Here is a 24,371-nt window from a genome sequence, read left to right as displayed (position 1 = left end):
AAAAAAAAAGCTGTAAGCAAAGACTAAGAAAGACTTCTGATATATTTGGCGTCGCAGACGTACACCAGAAGCATTTTGACGCCAGACGACGAATTGTTATCCCGAGTGCGCGAATACCGTGCTGGCTGTTAATGGAACCCAAAAAGAAAGAGAAAAAATGTGGTGAAACCGCAATCGTTTACTGATGCAGCCGGTGACAACGGAAGGACGTCCGCATTACGAGTAAATATTTATTGAAAATTTCAAACAAAAACGATTCAAGATCTTTTCTTTATAAAAATAACAGGATATATACGTCCAAGTGCCAACGATTTCATACTTTTGTATATAAACTTTAATGCTTTCTATAATGATTGCAAGATACACTTAAATTAAAAGAGATTGGGCGATTTGCAACACATGTTATGCAGATTTTCTAGAACCTTCTGGGCACATTAGTGGTGCAGTTAATGCATTAATTAAATTTGCAAAATTCTTCACATTCAATAAGAGATATGAATATTTATTAGTTGCATTTAAAACTTTTATTTATAAAAAAAAAATTTAAACTTATTTAAAATCAAATTTATGCTACAAATTTTTCACATTCGTATAAAAATAAAAATTTATATAAATTATTTTAATATATTTCTAAGCCAAAAAAAATAAAACTGTGTAAAAGTTTTTTTTCATTTCTTAGAGCATAAAAACTGTATTAAATTAACACAATTTGTCTACAACACGAGAAACATTCTTTTAAAAGTTTTATAATGGGTATAACTTAAGAAAGACTCAACTTTGGTCTTAAAATAAGAAACCGGACGACACTCATGGTTAGTAAAAATTTATTAGACATTATATTTGTCTTTAATGTGGGCAAAATTATTGTTTGACGTGCATAGAAGTTGCAGCCTGTTCTATATTATAGTTTCCAATGAAAGTTATGACCAATACGGTAGATAAGGTTTTGATCTCTCGTGGGAGCACGAGGTATCAGCCGACTTGTGTGCTTGGATCTCGCGAGGCATTATGTTATATGGGTATAAATAACCGAACGGGAGCAATAATACGTAATAATATATCAGTCGGGATTTTAGTGCTGCAGCTAGGTCGCTTGGCCCAACGGTCGTAATTCATCGCTGCTCACTTCTCTCGCGCCCCTGATGTCTTTCTTATATTTTTTGTTTCTCTATATTCCTATGACATTTGCTAGACAGCAGTTGAGAAATAAAAAATTGCCTATGAACTTTGAAAAGCATTCATTAGTTTCAATTTATACCATTCACAGTCATTTATTCGAATATTTATTTTAAGAATCACGACTTCTTAAGCTATTTTTGTCTCTGTGAATTGCAAGAAGCTAATTTTGTTATCGGGAAAGATAACAACTTGTCGATATAGTTGTAGTAATGATATTTTTTATCGAGATAATCGTTTTTTTTATTTTGATTTTTTTTTATATTAATTTTAATAAGCTTTGAATAAAATTAAAATTATTAATAAAATAAAAAAGAAAACAAGTTAATTTGAAATTTTTATCAAGATAATTTATTATAAATTAATTATAGATAGGAATAAAAATCTATTTTAATATTAAATTTTGATTTATTTAAAAAAATAAATGTTTGAAAAATTTATGTCATTCCACGCAATTAATTTAAATATAAAAATGGGATATTTTTCGAGAAAACGAAAAGCTCATTCAATTTATGCAAAATAATAAAAGTTTGGCTTTATATTGGCTCTTCTACGAGGAAAATCAATGTAACAGTATTAGAGCAGTATATCAGACGAAATAGAAGCCAATTTTGTAATCGCAAGTGACAGAGTTCTCCCCCCGCGCTGGAGTGAACCGAAGAAGGGAGGATGGTATAGGCGAGTAAAGTTGGAGTCGTAAGAATATAGTTGGCAGAAAAGAGTAAGAGAGATTTCATCGTAATAATTTTCTGGGCCATTAAAGACTGCTTTTACTGGTGGTGGTGGTGGTAGTGGATATCTACCCTTATGTATAAGCGACTTGACAAATCCCACCCCCTCGAGTCTAGGCACAGTGAAAAGGGTAGAGAATGTCGAGATTCGTTATGCTTTCATGCATATTAAGAGGCTGACATTTAAGACGGCGATAGAAGGAGCGAAGAAAAAGCTCGTTTGCCATTTCTAAGTTTTTCCAAGGACGGATGAGGGAACGTCTTGATGGTAGTAGTCGTTGGAATATTTACAGTCGACGGGCGTGCCGAGCACCGAAGGCATTAATATTATATAATATCAACGAGGGTTTGAAAAATCGAGTGTTACGAGGGGTGCAATAGCAAACAGATATCCGGCACGCGGTGATTCTAAGGCTCTCGCGTTTCTCCGCAAACAGCCCGCAGTACTCTTCTCTCTTTCCTCCTCTTCTACTCGTCATCTTTCACTTATGTGCTCACTGCTATTGCCTTTTCTCTCTTTCTCAATGTATACCTTTATCACTCTTCATCCCTCTATACACGCTCCTATAAGATCACACGCGTCTCTCTACTCCCTTGGGATCAAATTCCATATCCCGCTGACTTTTATTCCCGCAAAATATATCGAACTTGTTCTCCAAAAGAATCGATCAACGAGACAGTCTATAAACTTCATACAAAAATCACTGAATAATGCTTAGGGAACTCTTTCTTATCCCTAGCTTATTTTTCTTATTGAAATTTTTTGCAAGTTTTCTTTATGACTGAGTAGTTGAGAATATTAATTTTTAAAATTTATCCACAATGTAAATAAATAATTTTACGTATATTAAATTAATTGACCAATAATAATCAGCATGTATTAATTATTCATTTATTATATTGTAAAATATAGTGAAATAAATATTAAATATTTAGTAAAATATTATAAAATATTAATTATTTCTAATCAAAATATGTGATGGACTGTATCGCGATGCTAAAAGTTAAAATTTTTTATTAATTTTTCAGTCAGAATGATAGAAAAAAGAATGATTAAATTAATTTAATAAATTCCTCCATTAAAAAATTTGACAAAATATTTATTTTAAATTGTCTTCACACGCGTATCAGTGACATAAAAAATAAACCATCACATATATTGTGATGTCTGAAAGAAAAAAAAAAATAATACCAAGATACTCAGACTTGTAGACTATACTTGTAGACGAAAGGAATCTACGAAAATCTATTTTAGTGGAGCATTTGAGGCGAATAGCCATGCATACAATAGTGATGCGTTCGATGTCACGGAATTAGAATGTAGTGTAGATGGAAAGAGAAAGAAAGAATGAAGGTGATCTTTGACATTAGTTAGGAAAAAACTGATGCGAATTTCAAACTTGTGGAAGGGATGCTTTAATAAATCAGTAAGCTGCCGCGTTTCGGGCGCGTACATCATGCTAGCCGGCTGTCTACTTTTTTTTATTTATTTTTATTTTGTTCCGTCTCGAACAGCATCAAGAAACTAAAATAGATCCCAAAATGTCACGAAAATCGTGGAATCATTTTTTCACTATTTATTCGTTCAATGATATTTTCTTATAAAAATATATCTACATATATTTTAAATATGTCTTTGTCAGTCGTTTGTTTATCTTGATTTCATTTTTTATGACTACGGTGTGTGACTTTATTCAAAATTTTTTTTAAGTAAATAAGCATCGTTATTCTTAAAATAATTTAGAACAAATCGTCAATCATCCTAGCAAATTATTACAAATAATTAATTTACAACAATTTAAATATCTTTGATGAAAAGCATTTTGATGATAGAAAAGGCAAAATCTTTTTTGTTAAATTAAATAAAAGAAAAAGTGCTTCATTGAAATATTCAATCTGTTTTTAGAGAAAAAAGTAGGTCTAAAAAAAAAATTGAATATAAATTTTATTGAGGTATTACATAAATTCAAAGTACCCTGCAATAAATAAAAATTTTTTTCCTAGAAACGTCCCACTAATAATACATGTATTATTGAGTTTGCATGCCATAAAGCAGATTTTCGCGAACTTGAACGCGTGTCTTTCGTCTTAGATATATAAGAGTGTGTCCCGCGTCGTCTACGGTGTCTGCGGTTATAGTCGCATGGCGTCGAGGTCGTCGATCATCATGCCCGACCAGACACGCTCAGACAACTGAGGGGTATTATATAGAGAGGGTTTCCAAACGCCGTGGAGACGACGAGCCGTGGCTAATTGCTGACTGCTAACAAAAAGCTCATTCCTCCTTGTAGATATCTGCAACGAGTATTTCCTCCACCACTACTCTATACTCCACAGACTTGAAACGATGTTTTGATATTTTTTGGAGAACGTGCGAACATTTTGTCAAGTTTCCAATTGACTGTCGTCAAGCATAACATTTATACAAACATAATAAAACAAATAAGATATTACTTGGACGATAATTTACGAGCAGTGAAGTCATTCTTACTACTCTGGACATTGAAAACGTAGGTTCAATTAAAATCAATATGAATATGAATTGAGTGTATAAATAATCAGACACGATAAGGATTCGCGATTGGGTTTAAAACCGGTCTTTGCAACATATCTGGATTATCTTTTATTGTTTTATTTACATTAGAGAATGGAATAAAAAATTGACCAGATTAATATGGCAATAAATTTTATTTAATATTTAGATTTATTTCAATTTATCAGTACATTGCTTTAATTATTAAATAAACATTTAAATGATCACAACTATTAATTTATTCCAATGAATTAAATCACTTATCATGGCACTAAATAAATTATTATGATTGAATTAAAACAAAACCTTTATCAAGTATTCACTATCTAAGTAATTAATTACATTAATAATTTTTGAATACAATTATAGTTAATTTATTTCATAACTTCAATGATAAATAACAGTCTTTAAGTGCTGATAAATAATCGAGGAATGCAAATGATTTAAAAATACAATATTTCAGAAAATAAAAGGTATATGGAATTTGATATTTTATATTATGACAAAATGAATGTCACAGTCTTGTCTGTGTTCATGGATGACAACGATTTCTCTGGCATGAGAGCTAGAAAAGAGATTCACGTCCTTCCTCGACATTGTCCTTTTCATTGTTTGACCAAGGGTAATCCCGTGCCTCACGCAATAAGGACATCAAAAAGTATATGTTTTAGCTCCATATACATGGTTATATATACTCGATACAAGACACGAAATCGAGGACGAAAAACTTATCCCAAAGCAACTCGCGACCACTTTGGCTGCATATACCGCATGAGAGAATAATAATATTCTCCCTTATGTGTGCATATATATATATATATATATATGTTCTGTCATGTTTGACGCTCTCTTTTACTCGCCTTTCAACTACATTGGGACAAATTTTCCGCCACGAAAATTTCGAATAGGAAACATCGTCAGCTCTTTGCTCCTACCCCTGGGGGTACAAACGTATTACATTTTAAAATGACAAAAAGAAGCGGCTAATAATGGACGGACTATAGGATAATATGAGGACTATGCAGTAGATCGGGATGGGCTTGCCCCCAATATATAATGTATATATATCGAGTTCAACTGCTTTGCTACTTCTCTCTTTTTTTTTTCGTTCCTCCTAAGTGCAATCTCCTGAAAACCCGTGTGTAAACACAAACTCCCTTTAACCTTATAGTCTCTTCCCCTCCCTCCCCTCTTTTCCTTCTGGTATTACGATACGAGTCACATCCTCGTATTTCATTGAATTGAACCGCTATGAAGACCACGACGACATCCTGTCAATTTCGCGTCATGTCGAGTTTTTTTTTTCCTCCCTTCTTGTGGCATTTCTAACTCAAACAATAGTACCCTCTTATTTTTACTTGTATTAGGACAAAGTAGAGAAATAAATAAAGAAATAATCATCATAATAGAAATAAAAAAAAATGTCACGAGATATATTAATAACATGTCTTGAATATTTTTGCCTCAACACAGATGAGACTACCTACAGTAATTTGAGAAGATGTAACGAGGATAGTTTAATGAAAAAAAAAAAAAGAAGAATTATGGTGGTTTGTTCGCGGGTTAAGGCTTTGAGCTGTCCGACTATTGGACGGACAAATGAACGGGCCAAATGATTTAGGTGGAGTCGTAGTATATTATATGGGATTATAATACACTGCACAAGGAATAAGGAACATATGAGGGAAATAGGGTGCAGGTAGACTTATATAGTCATGATATATACGTGTATATGTAAACGTACTAACGCAGCTAGAAAGGGCCAGAAACGACAGCCAAGGATGGATTGTTATTGGTTGAGAATTCAACCCCTTTGCCTTCTGGATCCGCCTCGACCTGTGATATGCTAACGAACACATCGTAACTCGCTACGAACGGGAGAATTGAGAAACCCCTGAGGGTTGACGTGGCTTCGAGGGTGGTTTACCGCTTTCGAATTGTATCTTGGGAATAATATTTTAGTTGCAAAAATCTGCCGAGGTGAAGGATCAAATTTAAATGCCTTTTTTTTTGTTTTATTGCTAATTGGAATTTTTTCACGATATGATTACTGAGAATTGTTTGAAGTATTTGATGCAGTTGCTTTTTTAGAGAGATTTCGAGTAATTAAAGTATTAATTCTTAAAGTGGAAAAAAGTAGTTAATTAATGCTATTATTTTTTTTCAGTATTTCGCTTTTAAGTTACATTTTTCTTTGAATTTAAAATATAAAATATATTATTTTTAATGAATCTCTAAACATCTTTTAATAAGAAAGTATTCATCAATAATAGCCAACTTTTTCTTAGTGTATTTAATGTCAATTATTTTTATTCAAAAAAATAAATAAATAAACCAATTTTTAATGTAAAAATTTTCTACAAAATAAATATAATCTTGTATTCAAGTCTTTATAAGATTATTTTTTCTAATTCATTGATGCACTCAAAAATGAGTATTATAGTTGTCACTGAGTGTTCTCCGAGACTTGTTGTTGAAAATACGGAAGAAAAGCTTAAATAAAGAGATTTAAATCGTTCAATACATCAGTTGAAAACACAACTGCAAGTCTCATTCTCAGATTTCCATTGTTTGTATTCAAGAAGGGTTTAAAAGATGCTTAAAAAATAATTTCGGTCGCGATAGCAAAATCAAAAAAATATTAACCTTGATATTTATTCATTCTCTAGTTTTACATTTTGACTTCAATAAAATTGTGTATTCACTGGACGTGAAAGATAAGGATGAAAGGTGTCCGGAAACGAAGCATAGATTACCTCGACGAGCGACATGGCATAGCATGGCTTTGGCATAAAGGTCGCTTTGCACTTATCTTTTAACTTTGTTTTAGAACAGCGTAACGTATATCACACTCTGTTCTTTACAATGGCACACGCTTGTAAAAAATAAAGATAGCAAGCTAAAAAAAAAAAATATTAAAGTGTCATGGCGTCACGATTAAAATACCCAACAACCACCTGGTGCGTTTACGCGTGGAACTAGATGCTATGTATTATATTCCTTTTTGCATCACGGTTCGACGCGACAGGAAGATCATCATACTACATTTATACGCGTGGATAAAAAAATCGAGATGCTAATCTCCCATCACGTCCAAGGGGGGAAACTATGTGCTAATGCGATCCCGTTTAGTCAAGTCATCCGGAAAACGGGACACACCCGCCCTGCTTTTTCTCTTTTTTTTCTTCGCATATATACACGTCTCTTTTGGCTTTTACTATATGGTAGCTCCTGCACGCACGTGAGATCGAATCATAATGCCGTGGAAATGATTATGATGACAAGGCCAAATAAGAGGTGGAGCAATTTTTGATTCAGTGCATATAACAAGTCCCCTATTTGTTCATCATCAGCCTCGAGGCGTGTTATTCTACAGCCACGGTGGTTATGTATCGCCTCGTATATTCTGGCTAATAGTCGACGATTGTACTTGGAATATGTATGCAGTTATGCATGTATTCTCATTGTCGAGTGATTGCGATTATTTTGCGATTCTGTGATTGGAGTGTGCAACCAAGCAGAAATGTTTGAACATGTCATGATTATTATCGTTTTTTTCATCCTCGAGGATATTTCATTTAATTTGGAGATTAACAGACCAGATGTTAGGTGGTTCTATTCAATCGAATCGAAAAAAAAATAATGCTACTTTGATATATTAGGAGATTAAAAATAAAAAGTTTATTTTATTGCAATGAAATCGATTGAAACTTGTTTAGAAATTAAATAGTTGAGAATTTTTTTAATAATCATTCCTATTAAAAGTCAAGTTATATTGATAGTAATAATGATAATTTTAAAAGTTTTCCATTGTGTTAATATCATTAATGATTATTTTTTGAAAGATATTATTGTCATCAATTTTTAAAGTGAATGTAATTTGTTTCTTGTCTAATTTCTTGCAGGTAAAATAAAAAACTATTTCAATTTTTGGAGTGCAAAATTATTTTTAATTAAAATCACGATTTTATGTAGTTACGTCACGTGGAATTATATAAAACTGTAATTTTAAATCGAGATAATACAACTGAAAATGGAAGAAGTTTGATTGAACAATTTTTTGATCAATTTAATCTAAACAAAGTTTTTTTTATGAAAGATACTTATCAGAATCTAAATTAAATATGGAATAACCACTCATAAACTATGAAAAATTGTGTATATATTTTTTAAATTTTTTAACATTGAGCAACGATTTGTTGAAATTAAAAATTATTTCAATTGCAAAAATAAAATTGACATAGTGGTGTTGTTTCAAAGTAAAACTTAATATGAGCAAAATTAGAATAAAATATTTTAAAAGTATCTATGCTCTTAATATATTAAATTATTTATATGCACTACAGATTTTGATTCTTTCTTTATTAAAAAAAAAAAAAACAAAATACTCATTTAAATTTTTCTTATTTTGAATATTAGATATTAATAAAATTAAAATAATAACACAATTTCTAGAAATAATTTTTTCTATTTCACAAATCAACACAGCAACTTAATTTCCATTTCAAAGTCATCCAAATGGAACCAACTTGAAATTAATATTTAATCAAAAACCATAAAAACTCAAATTTGAACGCATTATTTATCGGAATATTTCCTTCCTCTCAGGAAGTATGTTTTTTGAAATAAGCTAGTATGATGTTGAAGTAAATAACAGCAGAGCAAAAGCCCAAAAGTGTGAAGGAAGAAGATGAAAGTATGGAAGAGAAATAACAAGATAGAGCTGAGATATAGGCGTCGGCTGGGCTGGCAATGAGCCCAGGGAGTCCGTTCAGTCGTATAGCTTCGACTCGAGCTGGTTATTAAGTAAATACGCCCTCAACCAAGCCTTCCTACCACACCGTCACCGGCACGCCCGTCGCGGTGGTGGTTGATAACCCTTTCGCGCCAAATAATATGAACCCCTTAAACGACGGCTTTTGATGTGTCGTTGCTTGGACGCACATTTTACGCACGTCGCGTCGCATTCGGCCAATTTAAACGTAACTCCCCTCGTTTTCCTCACACTCTTCTTCATGTCTTCTGCTACATTCCACCTTCATAGCCGCCAATATCCCGAGGGCTAATCCGCTTCCCGACGAGCAGCACATCGTAATCATTGTATCATCCCCTTTTCTACTCTATCTTTATATTCATATATGCCTCTGCTCTCTAATCTCCACAGATCTTTTTTTCTCGCCCTTTTTCAATGTGTAAATCGGGACAAATTTTATTTATCCACGTTATAACACCTTTTTAAACTCCAAAAATTCTTGCCTAATAATCCTTTTAATACGATGGGATAGAAGTAATACTCTTGTTGTTTAAATTGAGTTGAGACAGTTTTGATGGGTAAAATAAATTTTGTTTTTATGAAAAAATGTTTTTAAGATAAAGGGGTGGAATAATTAAGACTCTCGAATGAGGTTTAAAAATATTATAAAGTGTATGAATGTTATTTTAAATTTAAAAAAATGTAGTCAATTATTTTTTAAAGTCTGTGCATTAAATGTTTGTTTATCACATAATTTATTGTAGATCAGACACAACTATTTAGACAAAAATATAAAACAACTTTATTTACTTGTGGAAACTGGTTGAAAGTTGTTTCAAAGTAGTTGGGTTTTATGACGACTTTCCTCGCAAAATCATTCAAACTTTATCCAGTTGTAATCAATATATTTCTATGTATAATTGTGTTATACTGAATGTTTAAAATTTTTGTTTTATTGATGGCATCTAGAGCTTAGATAATCGAAAGATTGTCTTAATTTATTTTTCAAACATTTTAAATAACAAATAACAAAAGGAATGACAGATATAAACAATTTAACATACGAATTCACTATTTTTAAAGGAAATTGTTATTGATTAAAATCAAATTAGTACCTATTATTATTGCTAGAATAGAATTAGCTTTTATATTCAACATTTGCATAAATTCCAACCGAAAAACATAGAGAATTCGTTGCATCCCGGACATTGAAAATATCTACATTTGGCTAGAAGCCAATTGGGTTCACGCGTGCCCTTCACCTATGTTACAGTCAACAATTTACCCGGAATCGTTTTTTCTTTAACCCAAGCCCACTGAAAAAAAAGAAGTATTAAAAAATAAATCTCCAAACAATGATAAAAATTATTCCTATCATTTACTTAATTTATGAAAGTAATAATAAAGTGAAATGAACTTAAACTAAGCACCATTTAAAAAACAATGAGTATTTTTTCCTCTTCATTTATTTATTTAGCGTTAATTAATGACATAATGGCTGTTGATCGATTTTATTGAATAATTCATTATATAATTGATGCAATTGACAGTGGAACGAGAGCAGAGTATAACGGCAATGAGTAGAGTATGTAAAAAGCTGACGGGTTATTCCCGAGGCGTCGGATCAGTAACTTCCGTCGACGCACTTGACTTTTACCGGGTTATCGACCGTGAAACGAGACACCTGCTCTGACTCGGGCTTCTGGAGACAAAAGGAGTAAGTGAAAGATAGAGAATGACTAGACAGATCTTTAAAGACGCACCTTAAATTCGTCTCAATAGTTACAAGAAAGACCAGAGGATTCCAACAGAGTGTACATGATCAGAATTGACGCTTGTACAGTATATATTATCTTGCTCGATGTTCTGTCTATCTATCAAGCTAAATAGCATCGATAAATATAGAAACGTCGATTGAACACCAACTTTTAATTGCGTGTGGTTAAAGTAGTGTCGTGGCCTGGTCGGCACGCGGATAGATCACTGATGCACTCTTTTTGTTTTATGTTTAGTTACCGCGTGTGGGTTTCACGCAGGTCAAACAAAAAACAGGTGAAAGGCACGACGATCAAATGCGATGACGAAAGAAAACAGCAACAGAAGAGAGTATCAGAGACAAAAGTTTGCATTGCGAGCCTCGCGTGTCTTCGATCCTACTCTCACGATATTCATCACTGATCAAACAAGAGCGAAAGAGAACTTGGTGACGGACACAAGACGAGTGCTGAGTTGTTTCACTGAGAGCGACAGCCACGAGAGTTTTTGCAAAAGGATCTCTTGGAGTCGAGTTTGAGCCAACCACTAATTGGGCAAGGTAAAGATACATATATATCTATAGTTATATGTACGAGAAATATACAGCGGCATGTACGCACACAAGCCGAGTAATTTGTTACCAATTTCACGTTCATGTGTATCCCTTGTGATATTGATGGTCGGTGATCTAACAACTCGCATTGGAATATACACTGGAGCGCGATCAAAAATCATATTAAGAAGAATTTCTCCATCGACTCATCATTTTTGCACTTGGGTAAAAAATTTATCAGTTGATATTGGAAGAAATTCGATGCTTTTTCAAGTGAAAAAAAAAGATTGCTAGGTGTTGGAAGGTTTTACGGTAGACAAGTAAATTGATTTGTGAAAGATTTAAAGGTTTATGAGAAAGGCCAAAGGATTTTTTTGCTAAATCAAAAACAGTTTTTTAAAAATGTTATTAATAAAAAGATGGGCTTTGTGAATGATTAGATTAAAAATGATGGATGAAATGAAATATAGATCTGATAGTGTAGAAAAAAATTAATTAGCCCACTTGAGAAAAATCAGTTAAAATTACATCATGATAAATAATAATTATACTGCAATGTATATTTCCATGAATAAAATAAAATGACTATTATAATAGCATCGGTGTAACGTGTACAAAGATCTCAAGTACGATTTAACTAATTTTGACACGGTTTTTATGGTAGTATAGTTGTAATAAAAAATTTACTGAGGAAGGTTGGTCGCATGCATCATTGCATCACGCGACACCACCAGAATAAGCTTTAAATAATAAAGAAAAAGTTGAATAAAGTTGGTTAATATATTAATAAAAAAGGAGAAAAATACGAGTTCTAGCTTTCAATGTTTGATTATATCAATTTTATTCGATTTTCAACTAAACCTTAAATTACTTCCGGTGAATACAGATTGTCTGACCATTTTATATCGGTATTACTTACGTAATTATAAACAAAAAAGGAAAAAAGATTGGGGTATTAAAAATCCATTGTTATTGAAAATAACACTGAATGAATAAAGGATAGAAATCATTTTTAGAAATGTTTTCAATTTTATTCAAACAATTAAATAATCAATGATTTTTTATTTTCTAATATTTTAAATAATTTTTTTTTTTCAAGGAGTTTTATTGTTTGAATTATATTTATTCAGTTTCATTGATTCATCAGTGATTCCTAAAATTACTATCTAAGCAAAAATATTTGAATCTTCAGTACTAGAAAAAAGTAGAAAACAATGATAAAATGATAAGTACTCAATAAAAAACAAAAATCAACTCACTTCTGACTCTTAATTACTCCAAAAATAGCGATCAATAACTTAAGAACTTGGAAAACAAAAAAAAATTATCCAAACATTGGTATTGAATAAGTAGAATTAAATGAGGAGATAATTGAAAGAAGTATTGAAATGTTGTAAAGTAAAATGAGCAAAAGTTTAGAAGTTGACTAAGACCACCCCAATTGATTCGTCGACGATCTTCAAAATAATATCGTCCCGCATTTCGTCATTCCTCAAGAGTTGTCGGCCCTTCCGTCATTATGTCACGCAAGTTCTCGGTGTATTTCTTCGGGCTATTCTCGATGCCGCTCTTTGGATGATGGGCAAAACACTAAGACGATGAGCTGCGTACGCGGATTCCTTCGCGGAAGAGCCAAGGTCGCCAATTATCTTTACACGCGGTCAAAGCCGCGAAGGCGGTTTAATTCAATCCCCTATGACGGGTCATATTGCTCCTCCATTTTCTTTTCTTTTATCTTTCTTTCTTATATTCTCCCTCTTGCCTTCATATTTTTTTTTCCTTCTTTTGTCTTTCTCCAGAGTAAACCGCCGTGCTCCCACGGTTCGATAAACGCCTCGTTCCCAGGGGGCGTACTTCCTCGCTTCTCTCTTTGATACGCATTTAATTTTTATTTTATATTCCAACTCAATGATCTAACAGTTAGTTTAATTTTTTTTAAGCTTTTCCGACAAATTTACTTCTTACACAATATCATTTTGTATTTCATTAAGTAAGTATTTTTGCATGTAATTCGCTAGATTTGTCATTACTTTATTGATTTGTTTTATTTTTTTTTATCAACTATCAACAATAACCGAGAAATTCTTCAATGCTTTCTAATTTAACCATCAACTCGATGATTTTAAGCAACAAATCTAGACATTGAGTAATGGAATATTTTCATTAAATTTACGTAATTATAATTTTTTGTGTTAATTAAATTAGTCTTAATTTAGTAAAGAATTGGAGATTATTTAAATTGAAGTTGTTGAGTTTTCTCTTATGTTTGAAATGATTTAACCGTTCTAGCAAGAATTTTAATTTCTCTTCCGGACATTTATTTTTTATCGAATCAAATTATTTATATATATATATATATATATATATAAAAGGGCGTGGAAAAGATAGAAATAACGAGTAGACTTATTTACAAGATTGCAGCTCGTCTCAAGTCATCAAGAGTTGACACATTGACAGACGTGAGTACCAAAGATGTCCTGTTAAAGTAACCAACTATTCCCCAATGAGGTGGAATATATAAGCAGCATATAAACATGCCAATAGTTAACATATCTATTATTTCAATAAAAATATTTCAACTATTTTTTCGTTGCTAACTTATAAAATTACACAGCAGATCTAGGAAAAAAAAATAATAAAAGAAGGGCTTGTTAAAGTGTAACACCTACGCTTGTATGATAAACAAAAATATCCACATGCGACAATAAAGGGTAAGAAACCGGTAAGCGCGAATGCATGCATGCTTTTCTTCAGATTCCAACTTGAAGGCTCAAACGCTCTCATTCTTGATACACACATAAGTATATATGTATATATAAATATTTTCTCTTTTTCTATCTCCTTGTCTTGTTCACCGCCTTCTTCGTTCCCTTCTCCATTGCTCAAGGTGAGAGTCATCCTACCGATCACGATACTCTCTTTTGTCCAGTCGATCTTTCGCAGTTATATAGCGATCTCCGCCTATCGATAGAACCTCCTCCCTCAATCCATCTTTCACGTATATCTTAACTCGTATCTCGCTTGTCCATGATCGCCAATTCCCTCTATTATTGTTATTTAACTTCCAATTGAATAGAGAACAGGAGCATACCTTGATGCAAAAATAACACGAGTTGGGCCGAGTGCAATTGGTAATTATTCAGACATCGAGAATGATGTTTTTATTTTTACCAATCATTTATTTTTTTCCTTTTAGAATTAATTAATTAAATTTAGTAGGTATGACAGATGAAAAATTTTTATTTAAAATATTAAAAGTCGATTTCGAATGTAGTTAAAGATTATTCAACTGTAAAAATTGGTATTACAATACAATTCATTACTTTATTGACTCTAATCATAAAAGTTGGTGAGTAAAAAATTAGATTGTTTCATCAGATTTTTGGAATATTCAACTTTTAACTCAATTTCACTCAAAATGACACAAAGAAAGATTTTTTATTTTCATTGTTTTATTTTTAGGTAAAATATTATTATTCATTTCATTAATTAATAACAATAGCAGGGCATTATTATTAACATTGTTATGAAAATATCATTATGTAGAGTTTTATTAATCTGTCAGTAACCAAAAAATAACTTTTAACTTTTTTTTCTATATTGATCTCTATAATATTATTATCAATCAAAACTTGAAAACTACCATACACATTCCCAGCCAGATAACTCAATGCAGTGAAAGTGCATGGATTGGATTCTTATGCAAGTATTTTATTTTCAAAATAACCACCTACTTGAATTTCTACAAACAAAACTGTCATTTATACGAACTATCCCATCATCATTATTAATTATTCTTTCACATTTCATTAGTTCACACTTTTGGATCCAGTCCAAGCGAATTTAATTAACAATTTGAACACATTTTGAGCATTTTATGGCGGTGAAAAAAAAAAATTGAAACCATGTCCAACATAAAAAATAATTAACAAAGTATTCAAGAATGACAATATAGTCTGGAACAATCGATTTATAACTGGACTCTTCACTTCACATCAAAAGTATTTTAGTATCATGTAAATATTAAGATTCAAAGAGCGTTTCGGCTTGGACTAGCTGCTGGAAAAGAGTTGGATTGCTTGTCACGATTCTATTCGTGACAGTCAAGCCACCTTCTCTCACCCACCCGCAATGCGTGCTTCACCATGTACACATGTACTATTGTGTTCATTAATCGTGTCAACGAGTCGAGTCATCCATGAGTAAAAGCGTGAAAAAAATCCTTGCTGAACGGTGATTGATAAGATCACTGAACAGTATTATTATTTTTAACTATTTAGTTTAACGTGTTACATATACACTATCATTAGTGAAATGGCTTCCAACTAATTGTCCATATTATCCATTCTAAAAAATAATCATTTCACCATAAATTTAAACTAAAAGCCAACGCAATAAAATATGATATCTCCTTACAGTTATGAATATTTAAATAATCATTATCATGCCAAACAAATATTTGCTTTTTATTTTTTCTTCTTCTTTTCTTACGTTATAAATTATGACAAACTAGTTTTCAATTTTTTTCTCGTTAATATGGTAGCATCCAAATTGATCAGCATTTAAAAATAAAAATAAATGGACGGGAAATATTATGGTCTTTTTGATAAATGTCTTTTTAACTGATCAAGATCAAGAAAAAATTTTAACTGTTTCAGTTAAAATAAAAAAAAAAAAAAAATATTTAATCCTTTTGCAAAAAATTTTTAGTATATTTTAAGAGAGAGGAAGAAAACTGAAGATGGTAAAATGTCCAACGTCTACGATATATTTAAAAGGACACCTGCGGCCATGAGTGGCTATTTTGCGATGTTATGAGGTCGTAATTCATTAGGTTGATATTAGAAATTTGCGAGGATCCATTAAAACCTCGAAAAATGATCAGACAACGACGACAACTCAATCGCTAACGTATTTACATTATACATTTGCTATAAAAATATTTTTTAACTCTTTTAATCGCCCATATATGAGTTAGATGTATCGATATGTGTATTTATATTGAGTCTCACGATAAGAAAATACGTTATGGTTAATATTAAAGAATAAATGAGTAAAAAATAAGAGATGAGGTGTAATTTAAAAGCGTGAATATGCATACTAAAAAGAAGTCGAGTTCGACTCGATAACTTAAATCACCAATTAAATGTCCTGAGAATCTGCTTAAGATTCACATAATCATATTACTTAAGAATTATTATCAGGTTAAAAAAATATCATTTTTGTTGACTTGTTTTATATATAAATGGATGTGTTCAATATGTGATTCTATCACAGTTTAACCCTTCATTTAGTTTTAAAGAAATTACTTATCTCACATCATTAATAGAATGTTTAAAAAATAGTAAATTCATTTTATTCAAGTTAGAAATTATTTTCAATGAAATCAAATAATTAATTATAAAACACTGCTTGGTATTAAATAAATAATAAAGTAAAAATAATTTTCAAGTTTTCAATTTAATAAAGATATTAAAAAAATTATTTATTGTTTATGTTGATGATAATTGGGTAAATAATTACTGAATGCATTTTATGTCGATTAACTTTGTGACTTTTTTAATGGAACCAGCTTGATAATTTGTCCATAGTTTATGAGCACTCAAAGTCAATAAAAAATTCTTCTTGATATCAAATAATTCAGTGAAGAACGATCGTAAATCAATTTATGAAATATAAAAATGAACGAATAAAGTCAAATTTTAAACTTTCGAATTTTTTTTTCTTAATAATTAAAATTCAACAGCAACTTCTAATGATAAATTTTAATAATTAATTCAAATTATAAAAACTCTTTATTATAAATTGATTCAACTAATTATTTAACTCTTTAAAAATAAAATAAATTCTTTTTCAAGACTTTTTTCTATCGACTTTCCATTTGTTTTGTAACTGAGAAAAAGTAAAAGTAAATGAGGTATGTGAATATGATAGATAAATAAACAAACATATTGCATAAAACAAAGTGAAGGGTTATAACTGATCTAGGCTAAGATCACAGGTGTATAAATGACACAAAGCAAGTGAAGTGAGACTTACGTAGTGTCGTAAGTGGATCTTGGAGACTCGACAGAGGATTATTTCGCAGAGGTCCATGCACCAGATCCTCTTCAAGGTTGGCACGGCTAGGTCGTGCCTGCTTTCTTCTCGACATCCCTCCGTGTCTGTTTAGTGGCTATAAGATTATATTCAATTGATTCTCTTGACGTTTTCCTTCTTCCGACGGCTGCAATACCGTCTGAAAAACACCACGAAGTAAATAAACACCCTTCAAATCCAAGCCACTGGGAAATTTTCAAACGGGATCCCGTCTTACACGGGACAGTATACTTGGATAGAGGTGCATTGCTCTAGAGATTTCAGTCTCTCGTCAAAAAGCTTTGATAAATAATAATAAAAATAACAATAATAATAAATATTCATTACATGTATCACTGTAGTTATTAATAATCGAGTATATTAAATAATTAAACACCATTGACACTAGTCACTAAAAGGGAGAACACACCTCCCTATTATAAAAAATCCACTTTATTTCGATCAATCAATTTTATTTCACGTTAGCTTTCACAATTCTAAGCCGTTGCTTCAACTTCACACAACTGTAATCCACGTGGAGAAATGTCTTGGAGAAATTAAGGAAATTCATTGGCTAACTGAGCAACTTAAACGGTGTGTTTACTCTTGCACTTCTTCTTCTTCTTCTTGCACCGACGCCAGTAGTAGAGTAGACCACTTCAACCACTCGACGCACGTGCTACTCAGTGTATGTGTAATGCCTCTTGTCGGGATACTTTCTTTCTCATTTACGCCAGCATTTTATTTTATTTTTTTAACTTTTATTTTTATTTAAACAATTATCTTATTTTCTTCCTCTTCCTTTTCTTCTTCTTTCTCACCACCACCTTCGTTCCCTTCCTCCTCTCCCCCGGAACTGGTTCCCGATTTACAATTTCCTCACAAATAGCTCTACTGTCATCATCATCAAACGACTCATCGAGGGTCGATGGATCATTCTGATGGCGCGTTATAGGCCGATACCAAGCAACGGCTTTTCTCAACATGCGTGGCGCATCACATTCGCGTTATCGGCGCATGTACGCATACGCGCCGATCACACGCGTGTACACGCCGAGATGCGTGTCGTCGGTGTGTTGATTAAACAGTACCTTGTGTTGTTGTTATATGTCCACCCCCGAGTTAATGCGTACATGCATATGTATACACGTACGACCACCCCTATCGTGTGTGTACAACCAGAGTATACGCGTGTATACGTAACGTCCGTTTGTATATTAAATCGCGAATATCCGCGGGGGCTCGAATAAGCTTCGAGTCGGCCGGACGGCGGACAGACCAGCTCTGGGGGCCCGACGTCGCGACGCCCCTCTCCGCCAACCACTTCCACATCTAGTGGTAGGGCAAACACCCTGCGCGCGCTTTTCCCACCACTGCCATCACCATCTTTAACATACTTTCATCCTCACGCACTCGGCCCCCACTCGACTCAATATCAAACCCCACTGGCAGCCTAAAGGTCCACCCTCAGACTGTATCCCTCTCGTTTCACCACCGACATTTCTGTTACACGCACTACATCATATCAATTATTTTACCACCCTCTGTAGTATCTAACGCCTTTGTTCACCAAAGACTATCCTGCAACTGTCATGGATTCTTGCCAACTTCTTGCTTGGAGATGTTGCTTCAGTGCTCCAGCTAGATCTTCTGGAAATTATTCACCTAGATAGTTATAAGTTTTGATGATCTTGGAAAAGTCATATCTTTATGCTTCCCTCCCACTTCTATTTAGTTATTCTTCCCCTCTAGGCTTGATACTCCTGCGACTATCATTCTCTTGTGCTCTGTCTTATTCCCTCTCCTCCATCGGTGCTCGCGATTTTCTCCCACCTCACTGTGATACCAAATGGAGGCGTGGTCTCTCCTACTTTTAACTCCACCTCCCTTATGCATTATTATCGCAAAACCACTCAAGGTTCTATGATTTTATATGCATGCCGTATTGCTAGCTACTACGAACTACATCATTACGTAGAAAAACAGCTACAATGTTATGTCAATAATTTGAAATATTTTTACGGTGTTTTAGCTAACAGTGTTAACGTTGCGATGTGCAATTCAGATACATAGTGTTGGCTACATAAAAATAAAAATGTCCTAACCGTTACGCAGGTAAAGAATTTTGAGAGGAAAACGATGCGATGAGGAGGATAAGCGCCGGCGCCAACCGGAACTTTTCACACCTGCGGTATCTGCTCCCACTTTTATACACTTGTCGACCAACATCTCTTCCTCTTTCTTTCCATGAGCTCTAGTCCGGCCATTCATGAAGTGTAGTGACGTAGGACAGGGGACGAGGGCAGTCGCAGGTAGACGCACCTATCTGACCTCTCAAGGGAACTTGGACGTGATTTCTCACGTGCTCTCATCCCTTTTTGGTCTCCATCCCATTCGATATTCTTCAATTATTATCCCTATTACACGCGAACTTGCTCCAAAATAAACAAGGGATGGAATGATAGATGATGGGCTTTACTCCCCATTTTTATATATGAAACACAACATAATTTTAACGTCTCTATTATTATCGGCATTTGTAAAAGGAGAAAAACAATTATTTGAAATGTTATTGTCTTTTTAATACGCATTTTATTAATAGATTATTCGAAATGTCTGAGTAAACTTTGATCTGGCATTTAAAGATCATGAACCAATATTGTAATAAAAGTGAATTCAATCCACTGCTATGTTTAAATCAATCTTCTGACTAACGCCATTAGATCTACTTTATTTAAAGAAAATTCATCGGAAATCAAATGTTAGAGAGTGAGCTTAAAAAAGCATCCGTCAATAGATTTGTTGAAAGGTATCAATTTTTGCTATTAATGAACTCATTGAGAATCACTTAACAGATTTTTCTGGTGATGAAATAACTACCATGATGACAGTAATAGTGGTGTAAAAGTAATCATGTAGGTATCATTATACCCTCATGCATCATTTGTTACTTCTAATAAACTGTTTAATTTATATTCAATGGGTTTGTACCCAACATAGACTCTGAAGGTACATGCTATGAGTGGATCCTTGATTGAGAAAAAAACAATTAAAACATCCATGAAATAATCACTTTTAAGTAGATCAATAAAAATGATTTTATCGGACAGATATTTGATTACTTTAATGGCTTTTATAATTACCATCATATTTTGCTTTCGATTTTTAATTATTCGTTGTGTTCATTCCTGGATTAATGGAATTAGAATGATCATTTTCTTGCAATTTTAAGACGAATAAAATAATTGAATAATTTAAACCCAAAACAATATAATTTAATTGATAATAATTTTTTTTTGCATTAACAAAACTGAAGTACTCCAATAATTTTGAATAGCTCCAATTTCTTTAAAAGTTTTTTTATATTATCATCAATATTTTTAATTTACAACAAACAATTTAATTATTTATGATAGAAAAAAATTACATGAATAAAAGTAATTAAAATATATATTCGAAACTTTTTTGGAGTGAATAAAATTTTTTTTCCAATAATATCGATAGCCAGCTGACATAAAAAGACCTGTAAGCATCATTTTTTATTAGACAACCTCTTAAGTATATAAAAGATTTATATTTATATCCAAGCAAGCCTATAACATGGGATACATTGATGATATCTGTTTCGAAGATCAATAGAACCCACAAATTTTCAAACGGTAAACTTAAAAGAACTGGACTGATACAATCAATGAAAAATCAAAGTAGCCAATACCTATATATGTATATATAGATTGGCAGAGTGGATTATTTTCAAGTAAAAGAATAGATATGACGTATTCATGAGATTGCCGACGCTCCAAGGATCGTCAAGCAGATGGTGAGACGATAGTGGGGTGTTCTCTTGCGAAGAAAAACGTGAAATAGTTTTGCCTCGCTTCAGGCGAGACCAGACCTGTTTCCTATCACCTTTCTTCGGACTCTCAACGAAGACTTAGCGACATGAGAGAGCGAAAGAACGAAAAAGTGAGAGAGAGAGAGAAGCTAACTCTGCGACAATAAAATCCGATTGGACATCGATTTATATCTTTCACTTTTTTTTTCCACAGTCGAATTCATCTCTGCATCACGTTCGTTTCTGCAGTGGACTATATCGCAGTCAAGATATCGAGAGTTATATTTTGTGGAATAATTTGGCAATTTAGTTGGAATTCATACTTGGACGACAGCTCTTGGTATTGTTTTATTTCAAAAACCCACGTTTTTATGTTTGTCTTTAAACTTTAGACTCTTTGTTTGATGCTTCGCGTAATTTTGAAGCTTCACGTGCATCTATATAAGATTGAAGTCTGCGTTTTATTATGTCGCAAACGATCAACACGATTACACGTCGTAGAAAATAAAATGGCATACCTATATTGGAAGATAAAAAGAGGATAGAAGTAGAAAAGAATAGAATGTTCAGTACACTGGCACTGTCTATACCTTGTACATATAGTGGGAGAATTAAACACAAAGCATTTGTACAGATGAAGAAATGGGAGAGGGTTGGTGGATGAGAAGATATAATCGATATAGCCGACGTTGCTCTCTCGTCCATCAACAGCGACAAGAGAATTAAATTGAGAATGTCCGAGTGTAGTGACATTGCTTTATGAGTCGCAGTAGTTGCGAACCGTATTTGTTAAATCGACTCAAAGAAGGCTCTTTTGATCTTGTTATAGACCAAAAGATTGTCTGTTTCATTTTTTTATCTTTCCGCCCTTTAGTTTTTTTTTTACATCTTATTCTTTATCGTTTCATCAAAGTGAACATCTTTAAATTTTTATCATGTTATTCATTAAAAATAATGCATATTGATTATGTTTTTTTTCTATAAAATTATTTTCTACTTGAAAATGATGAAACTGTGAATCCGCGGATGTAGGTCTATTTCTTTATTAAATCCACTAAATCCTACACTCGAGAGCTTAAAAATAGATATTTCTGTTTATTTTCTAAAGTAATTTAATCTCATAAAATTTTTAATTGTTTTTGAATTTCGAAAAATAATTAATTTCTTTCTCAAATGGATTTTATTAAATTTTATTTTTAATATAATACTAATTTAATACTAAAAAATATTCATTTATATTCAATAAATTGATTCAATGGTAAAATGCTTTTATTACAGCAATATTGAAATTTTTATTAAATTTCTTTGTGCACGAAAATCCATAGTGAATTACAACTCCAATTGCTTCCTCAAATGATTGAATAACGTGTTCATTTTTCATAATTATTTTATCACGATCAAAATTAGCGGAATGTTGAAAAATAAATAATAAATATGTTCTCATCTCCCCTTTTTTATAACTTAGTCACAAAATAATTTCACATTACCCAGAATCAAGTTCATAATTTATGCAAATTTTTGCACGGAGGATAAAAGATTTTTATTTTCTTTCTTGATCATTTATCATGTAGCATAATTAAGAGGATATTATGACGAATCTTAATCACGAATCTAGAGCTAGATATTTATTTAATGACGATTTCGAGCATAGACATAAATAAAAATGAAATATGATCAAAAAAGTAACAGATGATAAATAATAAAAAACAATTTTTCCATAACATTAGCATAATGTATATCGTGATATTATTTTCATTGTATTATTTGTTTTAATTGCCTTTGTTTCACGTAGTATTAATGGCGAATTGTGGGATAAGAGGCGGTAATCTTTCAAAAGATCTTTGAACAGTGAGACAGATCTCGATTGGCTAATGAGAATTCATGCTCTCTCTTATTTGACTTTTATTCCTATATATACACATAAGTGCTTAATAAAGGTAGTCAAAATAAAAACAATAAATCTATAAAACTGCATCAGCATCAGTAGCAGCAGCAAGATAATACAAAAAATATATACATACATTGGCAATTATTATCAGTGCACATACTTCTCTGGAAGCATAGTAATAAAATTGTTTCCTGTAAAAAAGAGGAAGGAAGAGACAGATACTTATAAATATAAAGTGAAAGTATACAGCATTTGATCATGATGAATACTAAATGATGTTACTACTACAGTAACAATAATAATACCACTGCGTTCGTATAAACGCAGAAGAGTCAAGTAGACAGCAAGGTTGCTGGCCAGCAGGCCCAGGGCAGCTCTTCGGGTCGCCCGATCGTGGATCTCGGTCGCATAAATTTGTTTTAATTGCCAGCGACGTTACATTTTGCTTTAATTATGCCGCATTATCTGGGAGGTAAATTAGGTAGGTCCAGCTCTCGAACCGTCTTTTCATTCCCTCTATATATACCTTTACTTCTTCCTCCATCTCGCCAGCTCTTCTTCCATTCGTTTTTTCTCCTCCTTCTGCTTTCGCTTTTTTTACCCCCACAAAACGACGATGAAAAAACGACGAGATAAATAAATCAATAAATAAAGAAATAAGATCTTCCCTCACTCGATTTATTCTTCTGTGCTTTTTCCTTATATTCCCTTTGCCTTCCTTCTCTTTCTCTCCCGAGAACTAACTTGTATGTAGTAGGATCGCGCACATCTTGGACTTAGTACTACTACTACTACTACTACTTCTTCTTCTTCTTCTTTTCCTGTATCGTTTGTTCTTTAAGAATCGCGAGACCGTGTGACAATTTACTCGGGCAATCTCCGAACTGCATGAGAGACTAGTCCTCGTCTTTTATTTTCTTTTGCCTTCCTCATTCGTCGGTTTATTTCCCTCCTCTCCCTTGGTTAGTTACCGCTGCAGCGTTACCTCTACACCATACTCTGCTGCTTGCATTTCACCCTTTCTTCTCTCGTTCTTATACCTTATGGCCGCGTTATTTATGCTGGGTCC

General features: G+C 32.6%; 1 protein-coding gene across 2 annotated transcripts in view; it reads right to left on the bottom strand.

Moving 5' to 3' along the window:
- Positions 1 to 18,848, bottom strand: part of LOC118074712 (homeotic protein spalt-major-like) — a 37,451-nt gene extending 18,603 nt beyond the window's left edge. For both annotated transcript variants that reach the window (XM_035096145.1, XM_035096147.1), the window contains exon 1: positions 17,541 to 18,848. In XM_035096145.1, the coding sequence (XP_034952036.1) occupies positions 17,541 to 17,655 (115 nt within the window). In that variant the 5' untranslated portion in view covers positions 17,656 to 18,848. The remainder of the gene's footprint in view (positions 1 to 17,540) is intronic.
- Positions 18,849 to 24,371: the final 5,523 nt, after the last annotated feature.

Source organism: Chelonus insularis, unplaced genomic scaffold (assembly GCF_013357705.1).
Source record: "Chelonus insularis isolate UGA/USDA-ARS -01 unplaced genomic scaffold, ASM1335770v1 contig_139_pilon, whole genome shotgun sequence".
NCBI classification, from domain to species: Eukaryota; Metazoa; Arthropoda; class Insecta; order Hymenoptera; family Braconidae; genus Chelonus; species Chelonus insularis.
The sequence above is the reverse complement of the archived record's forward strand: the minus strand, read 5'-3'. Positions and strand labels throughout refer to the sequence as shown.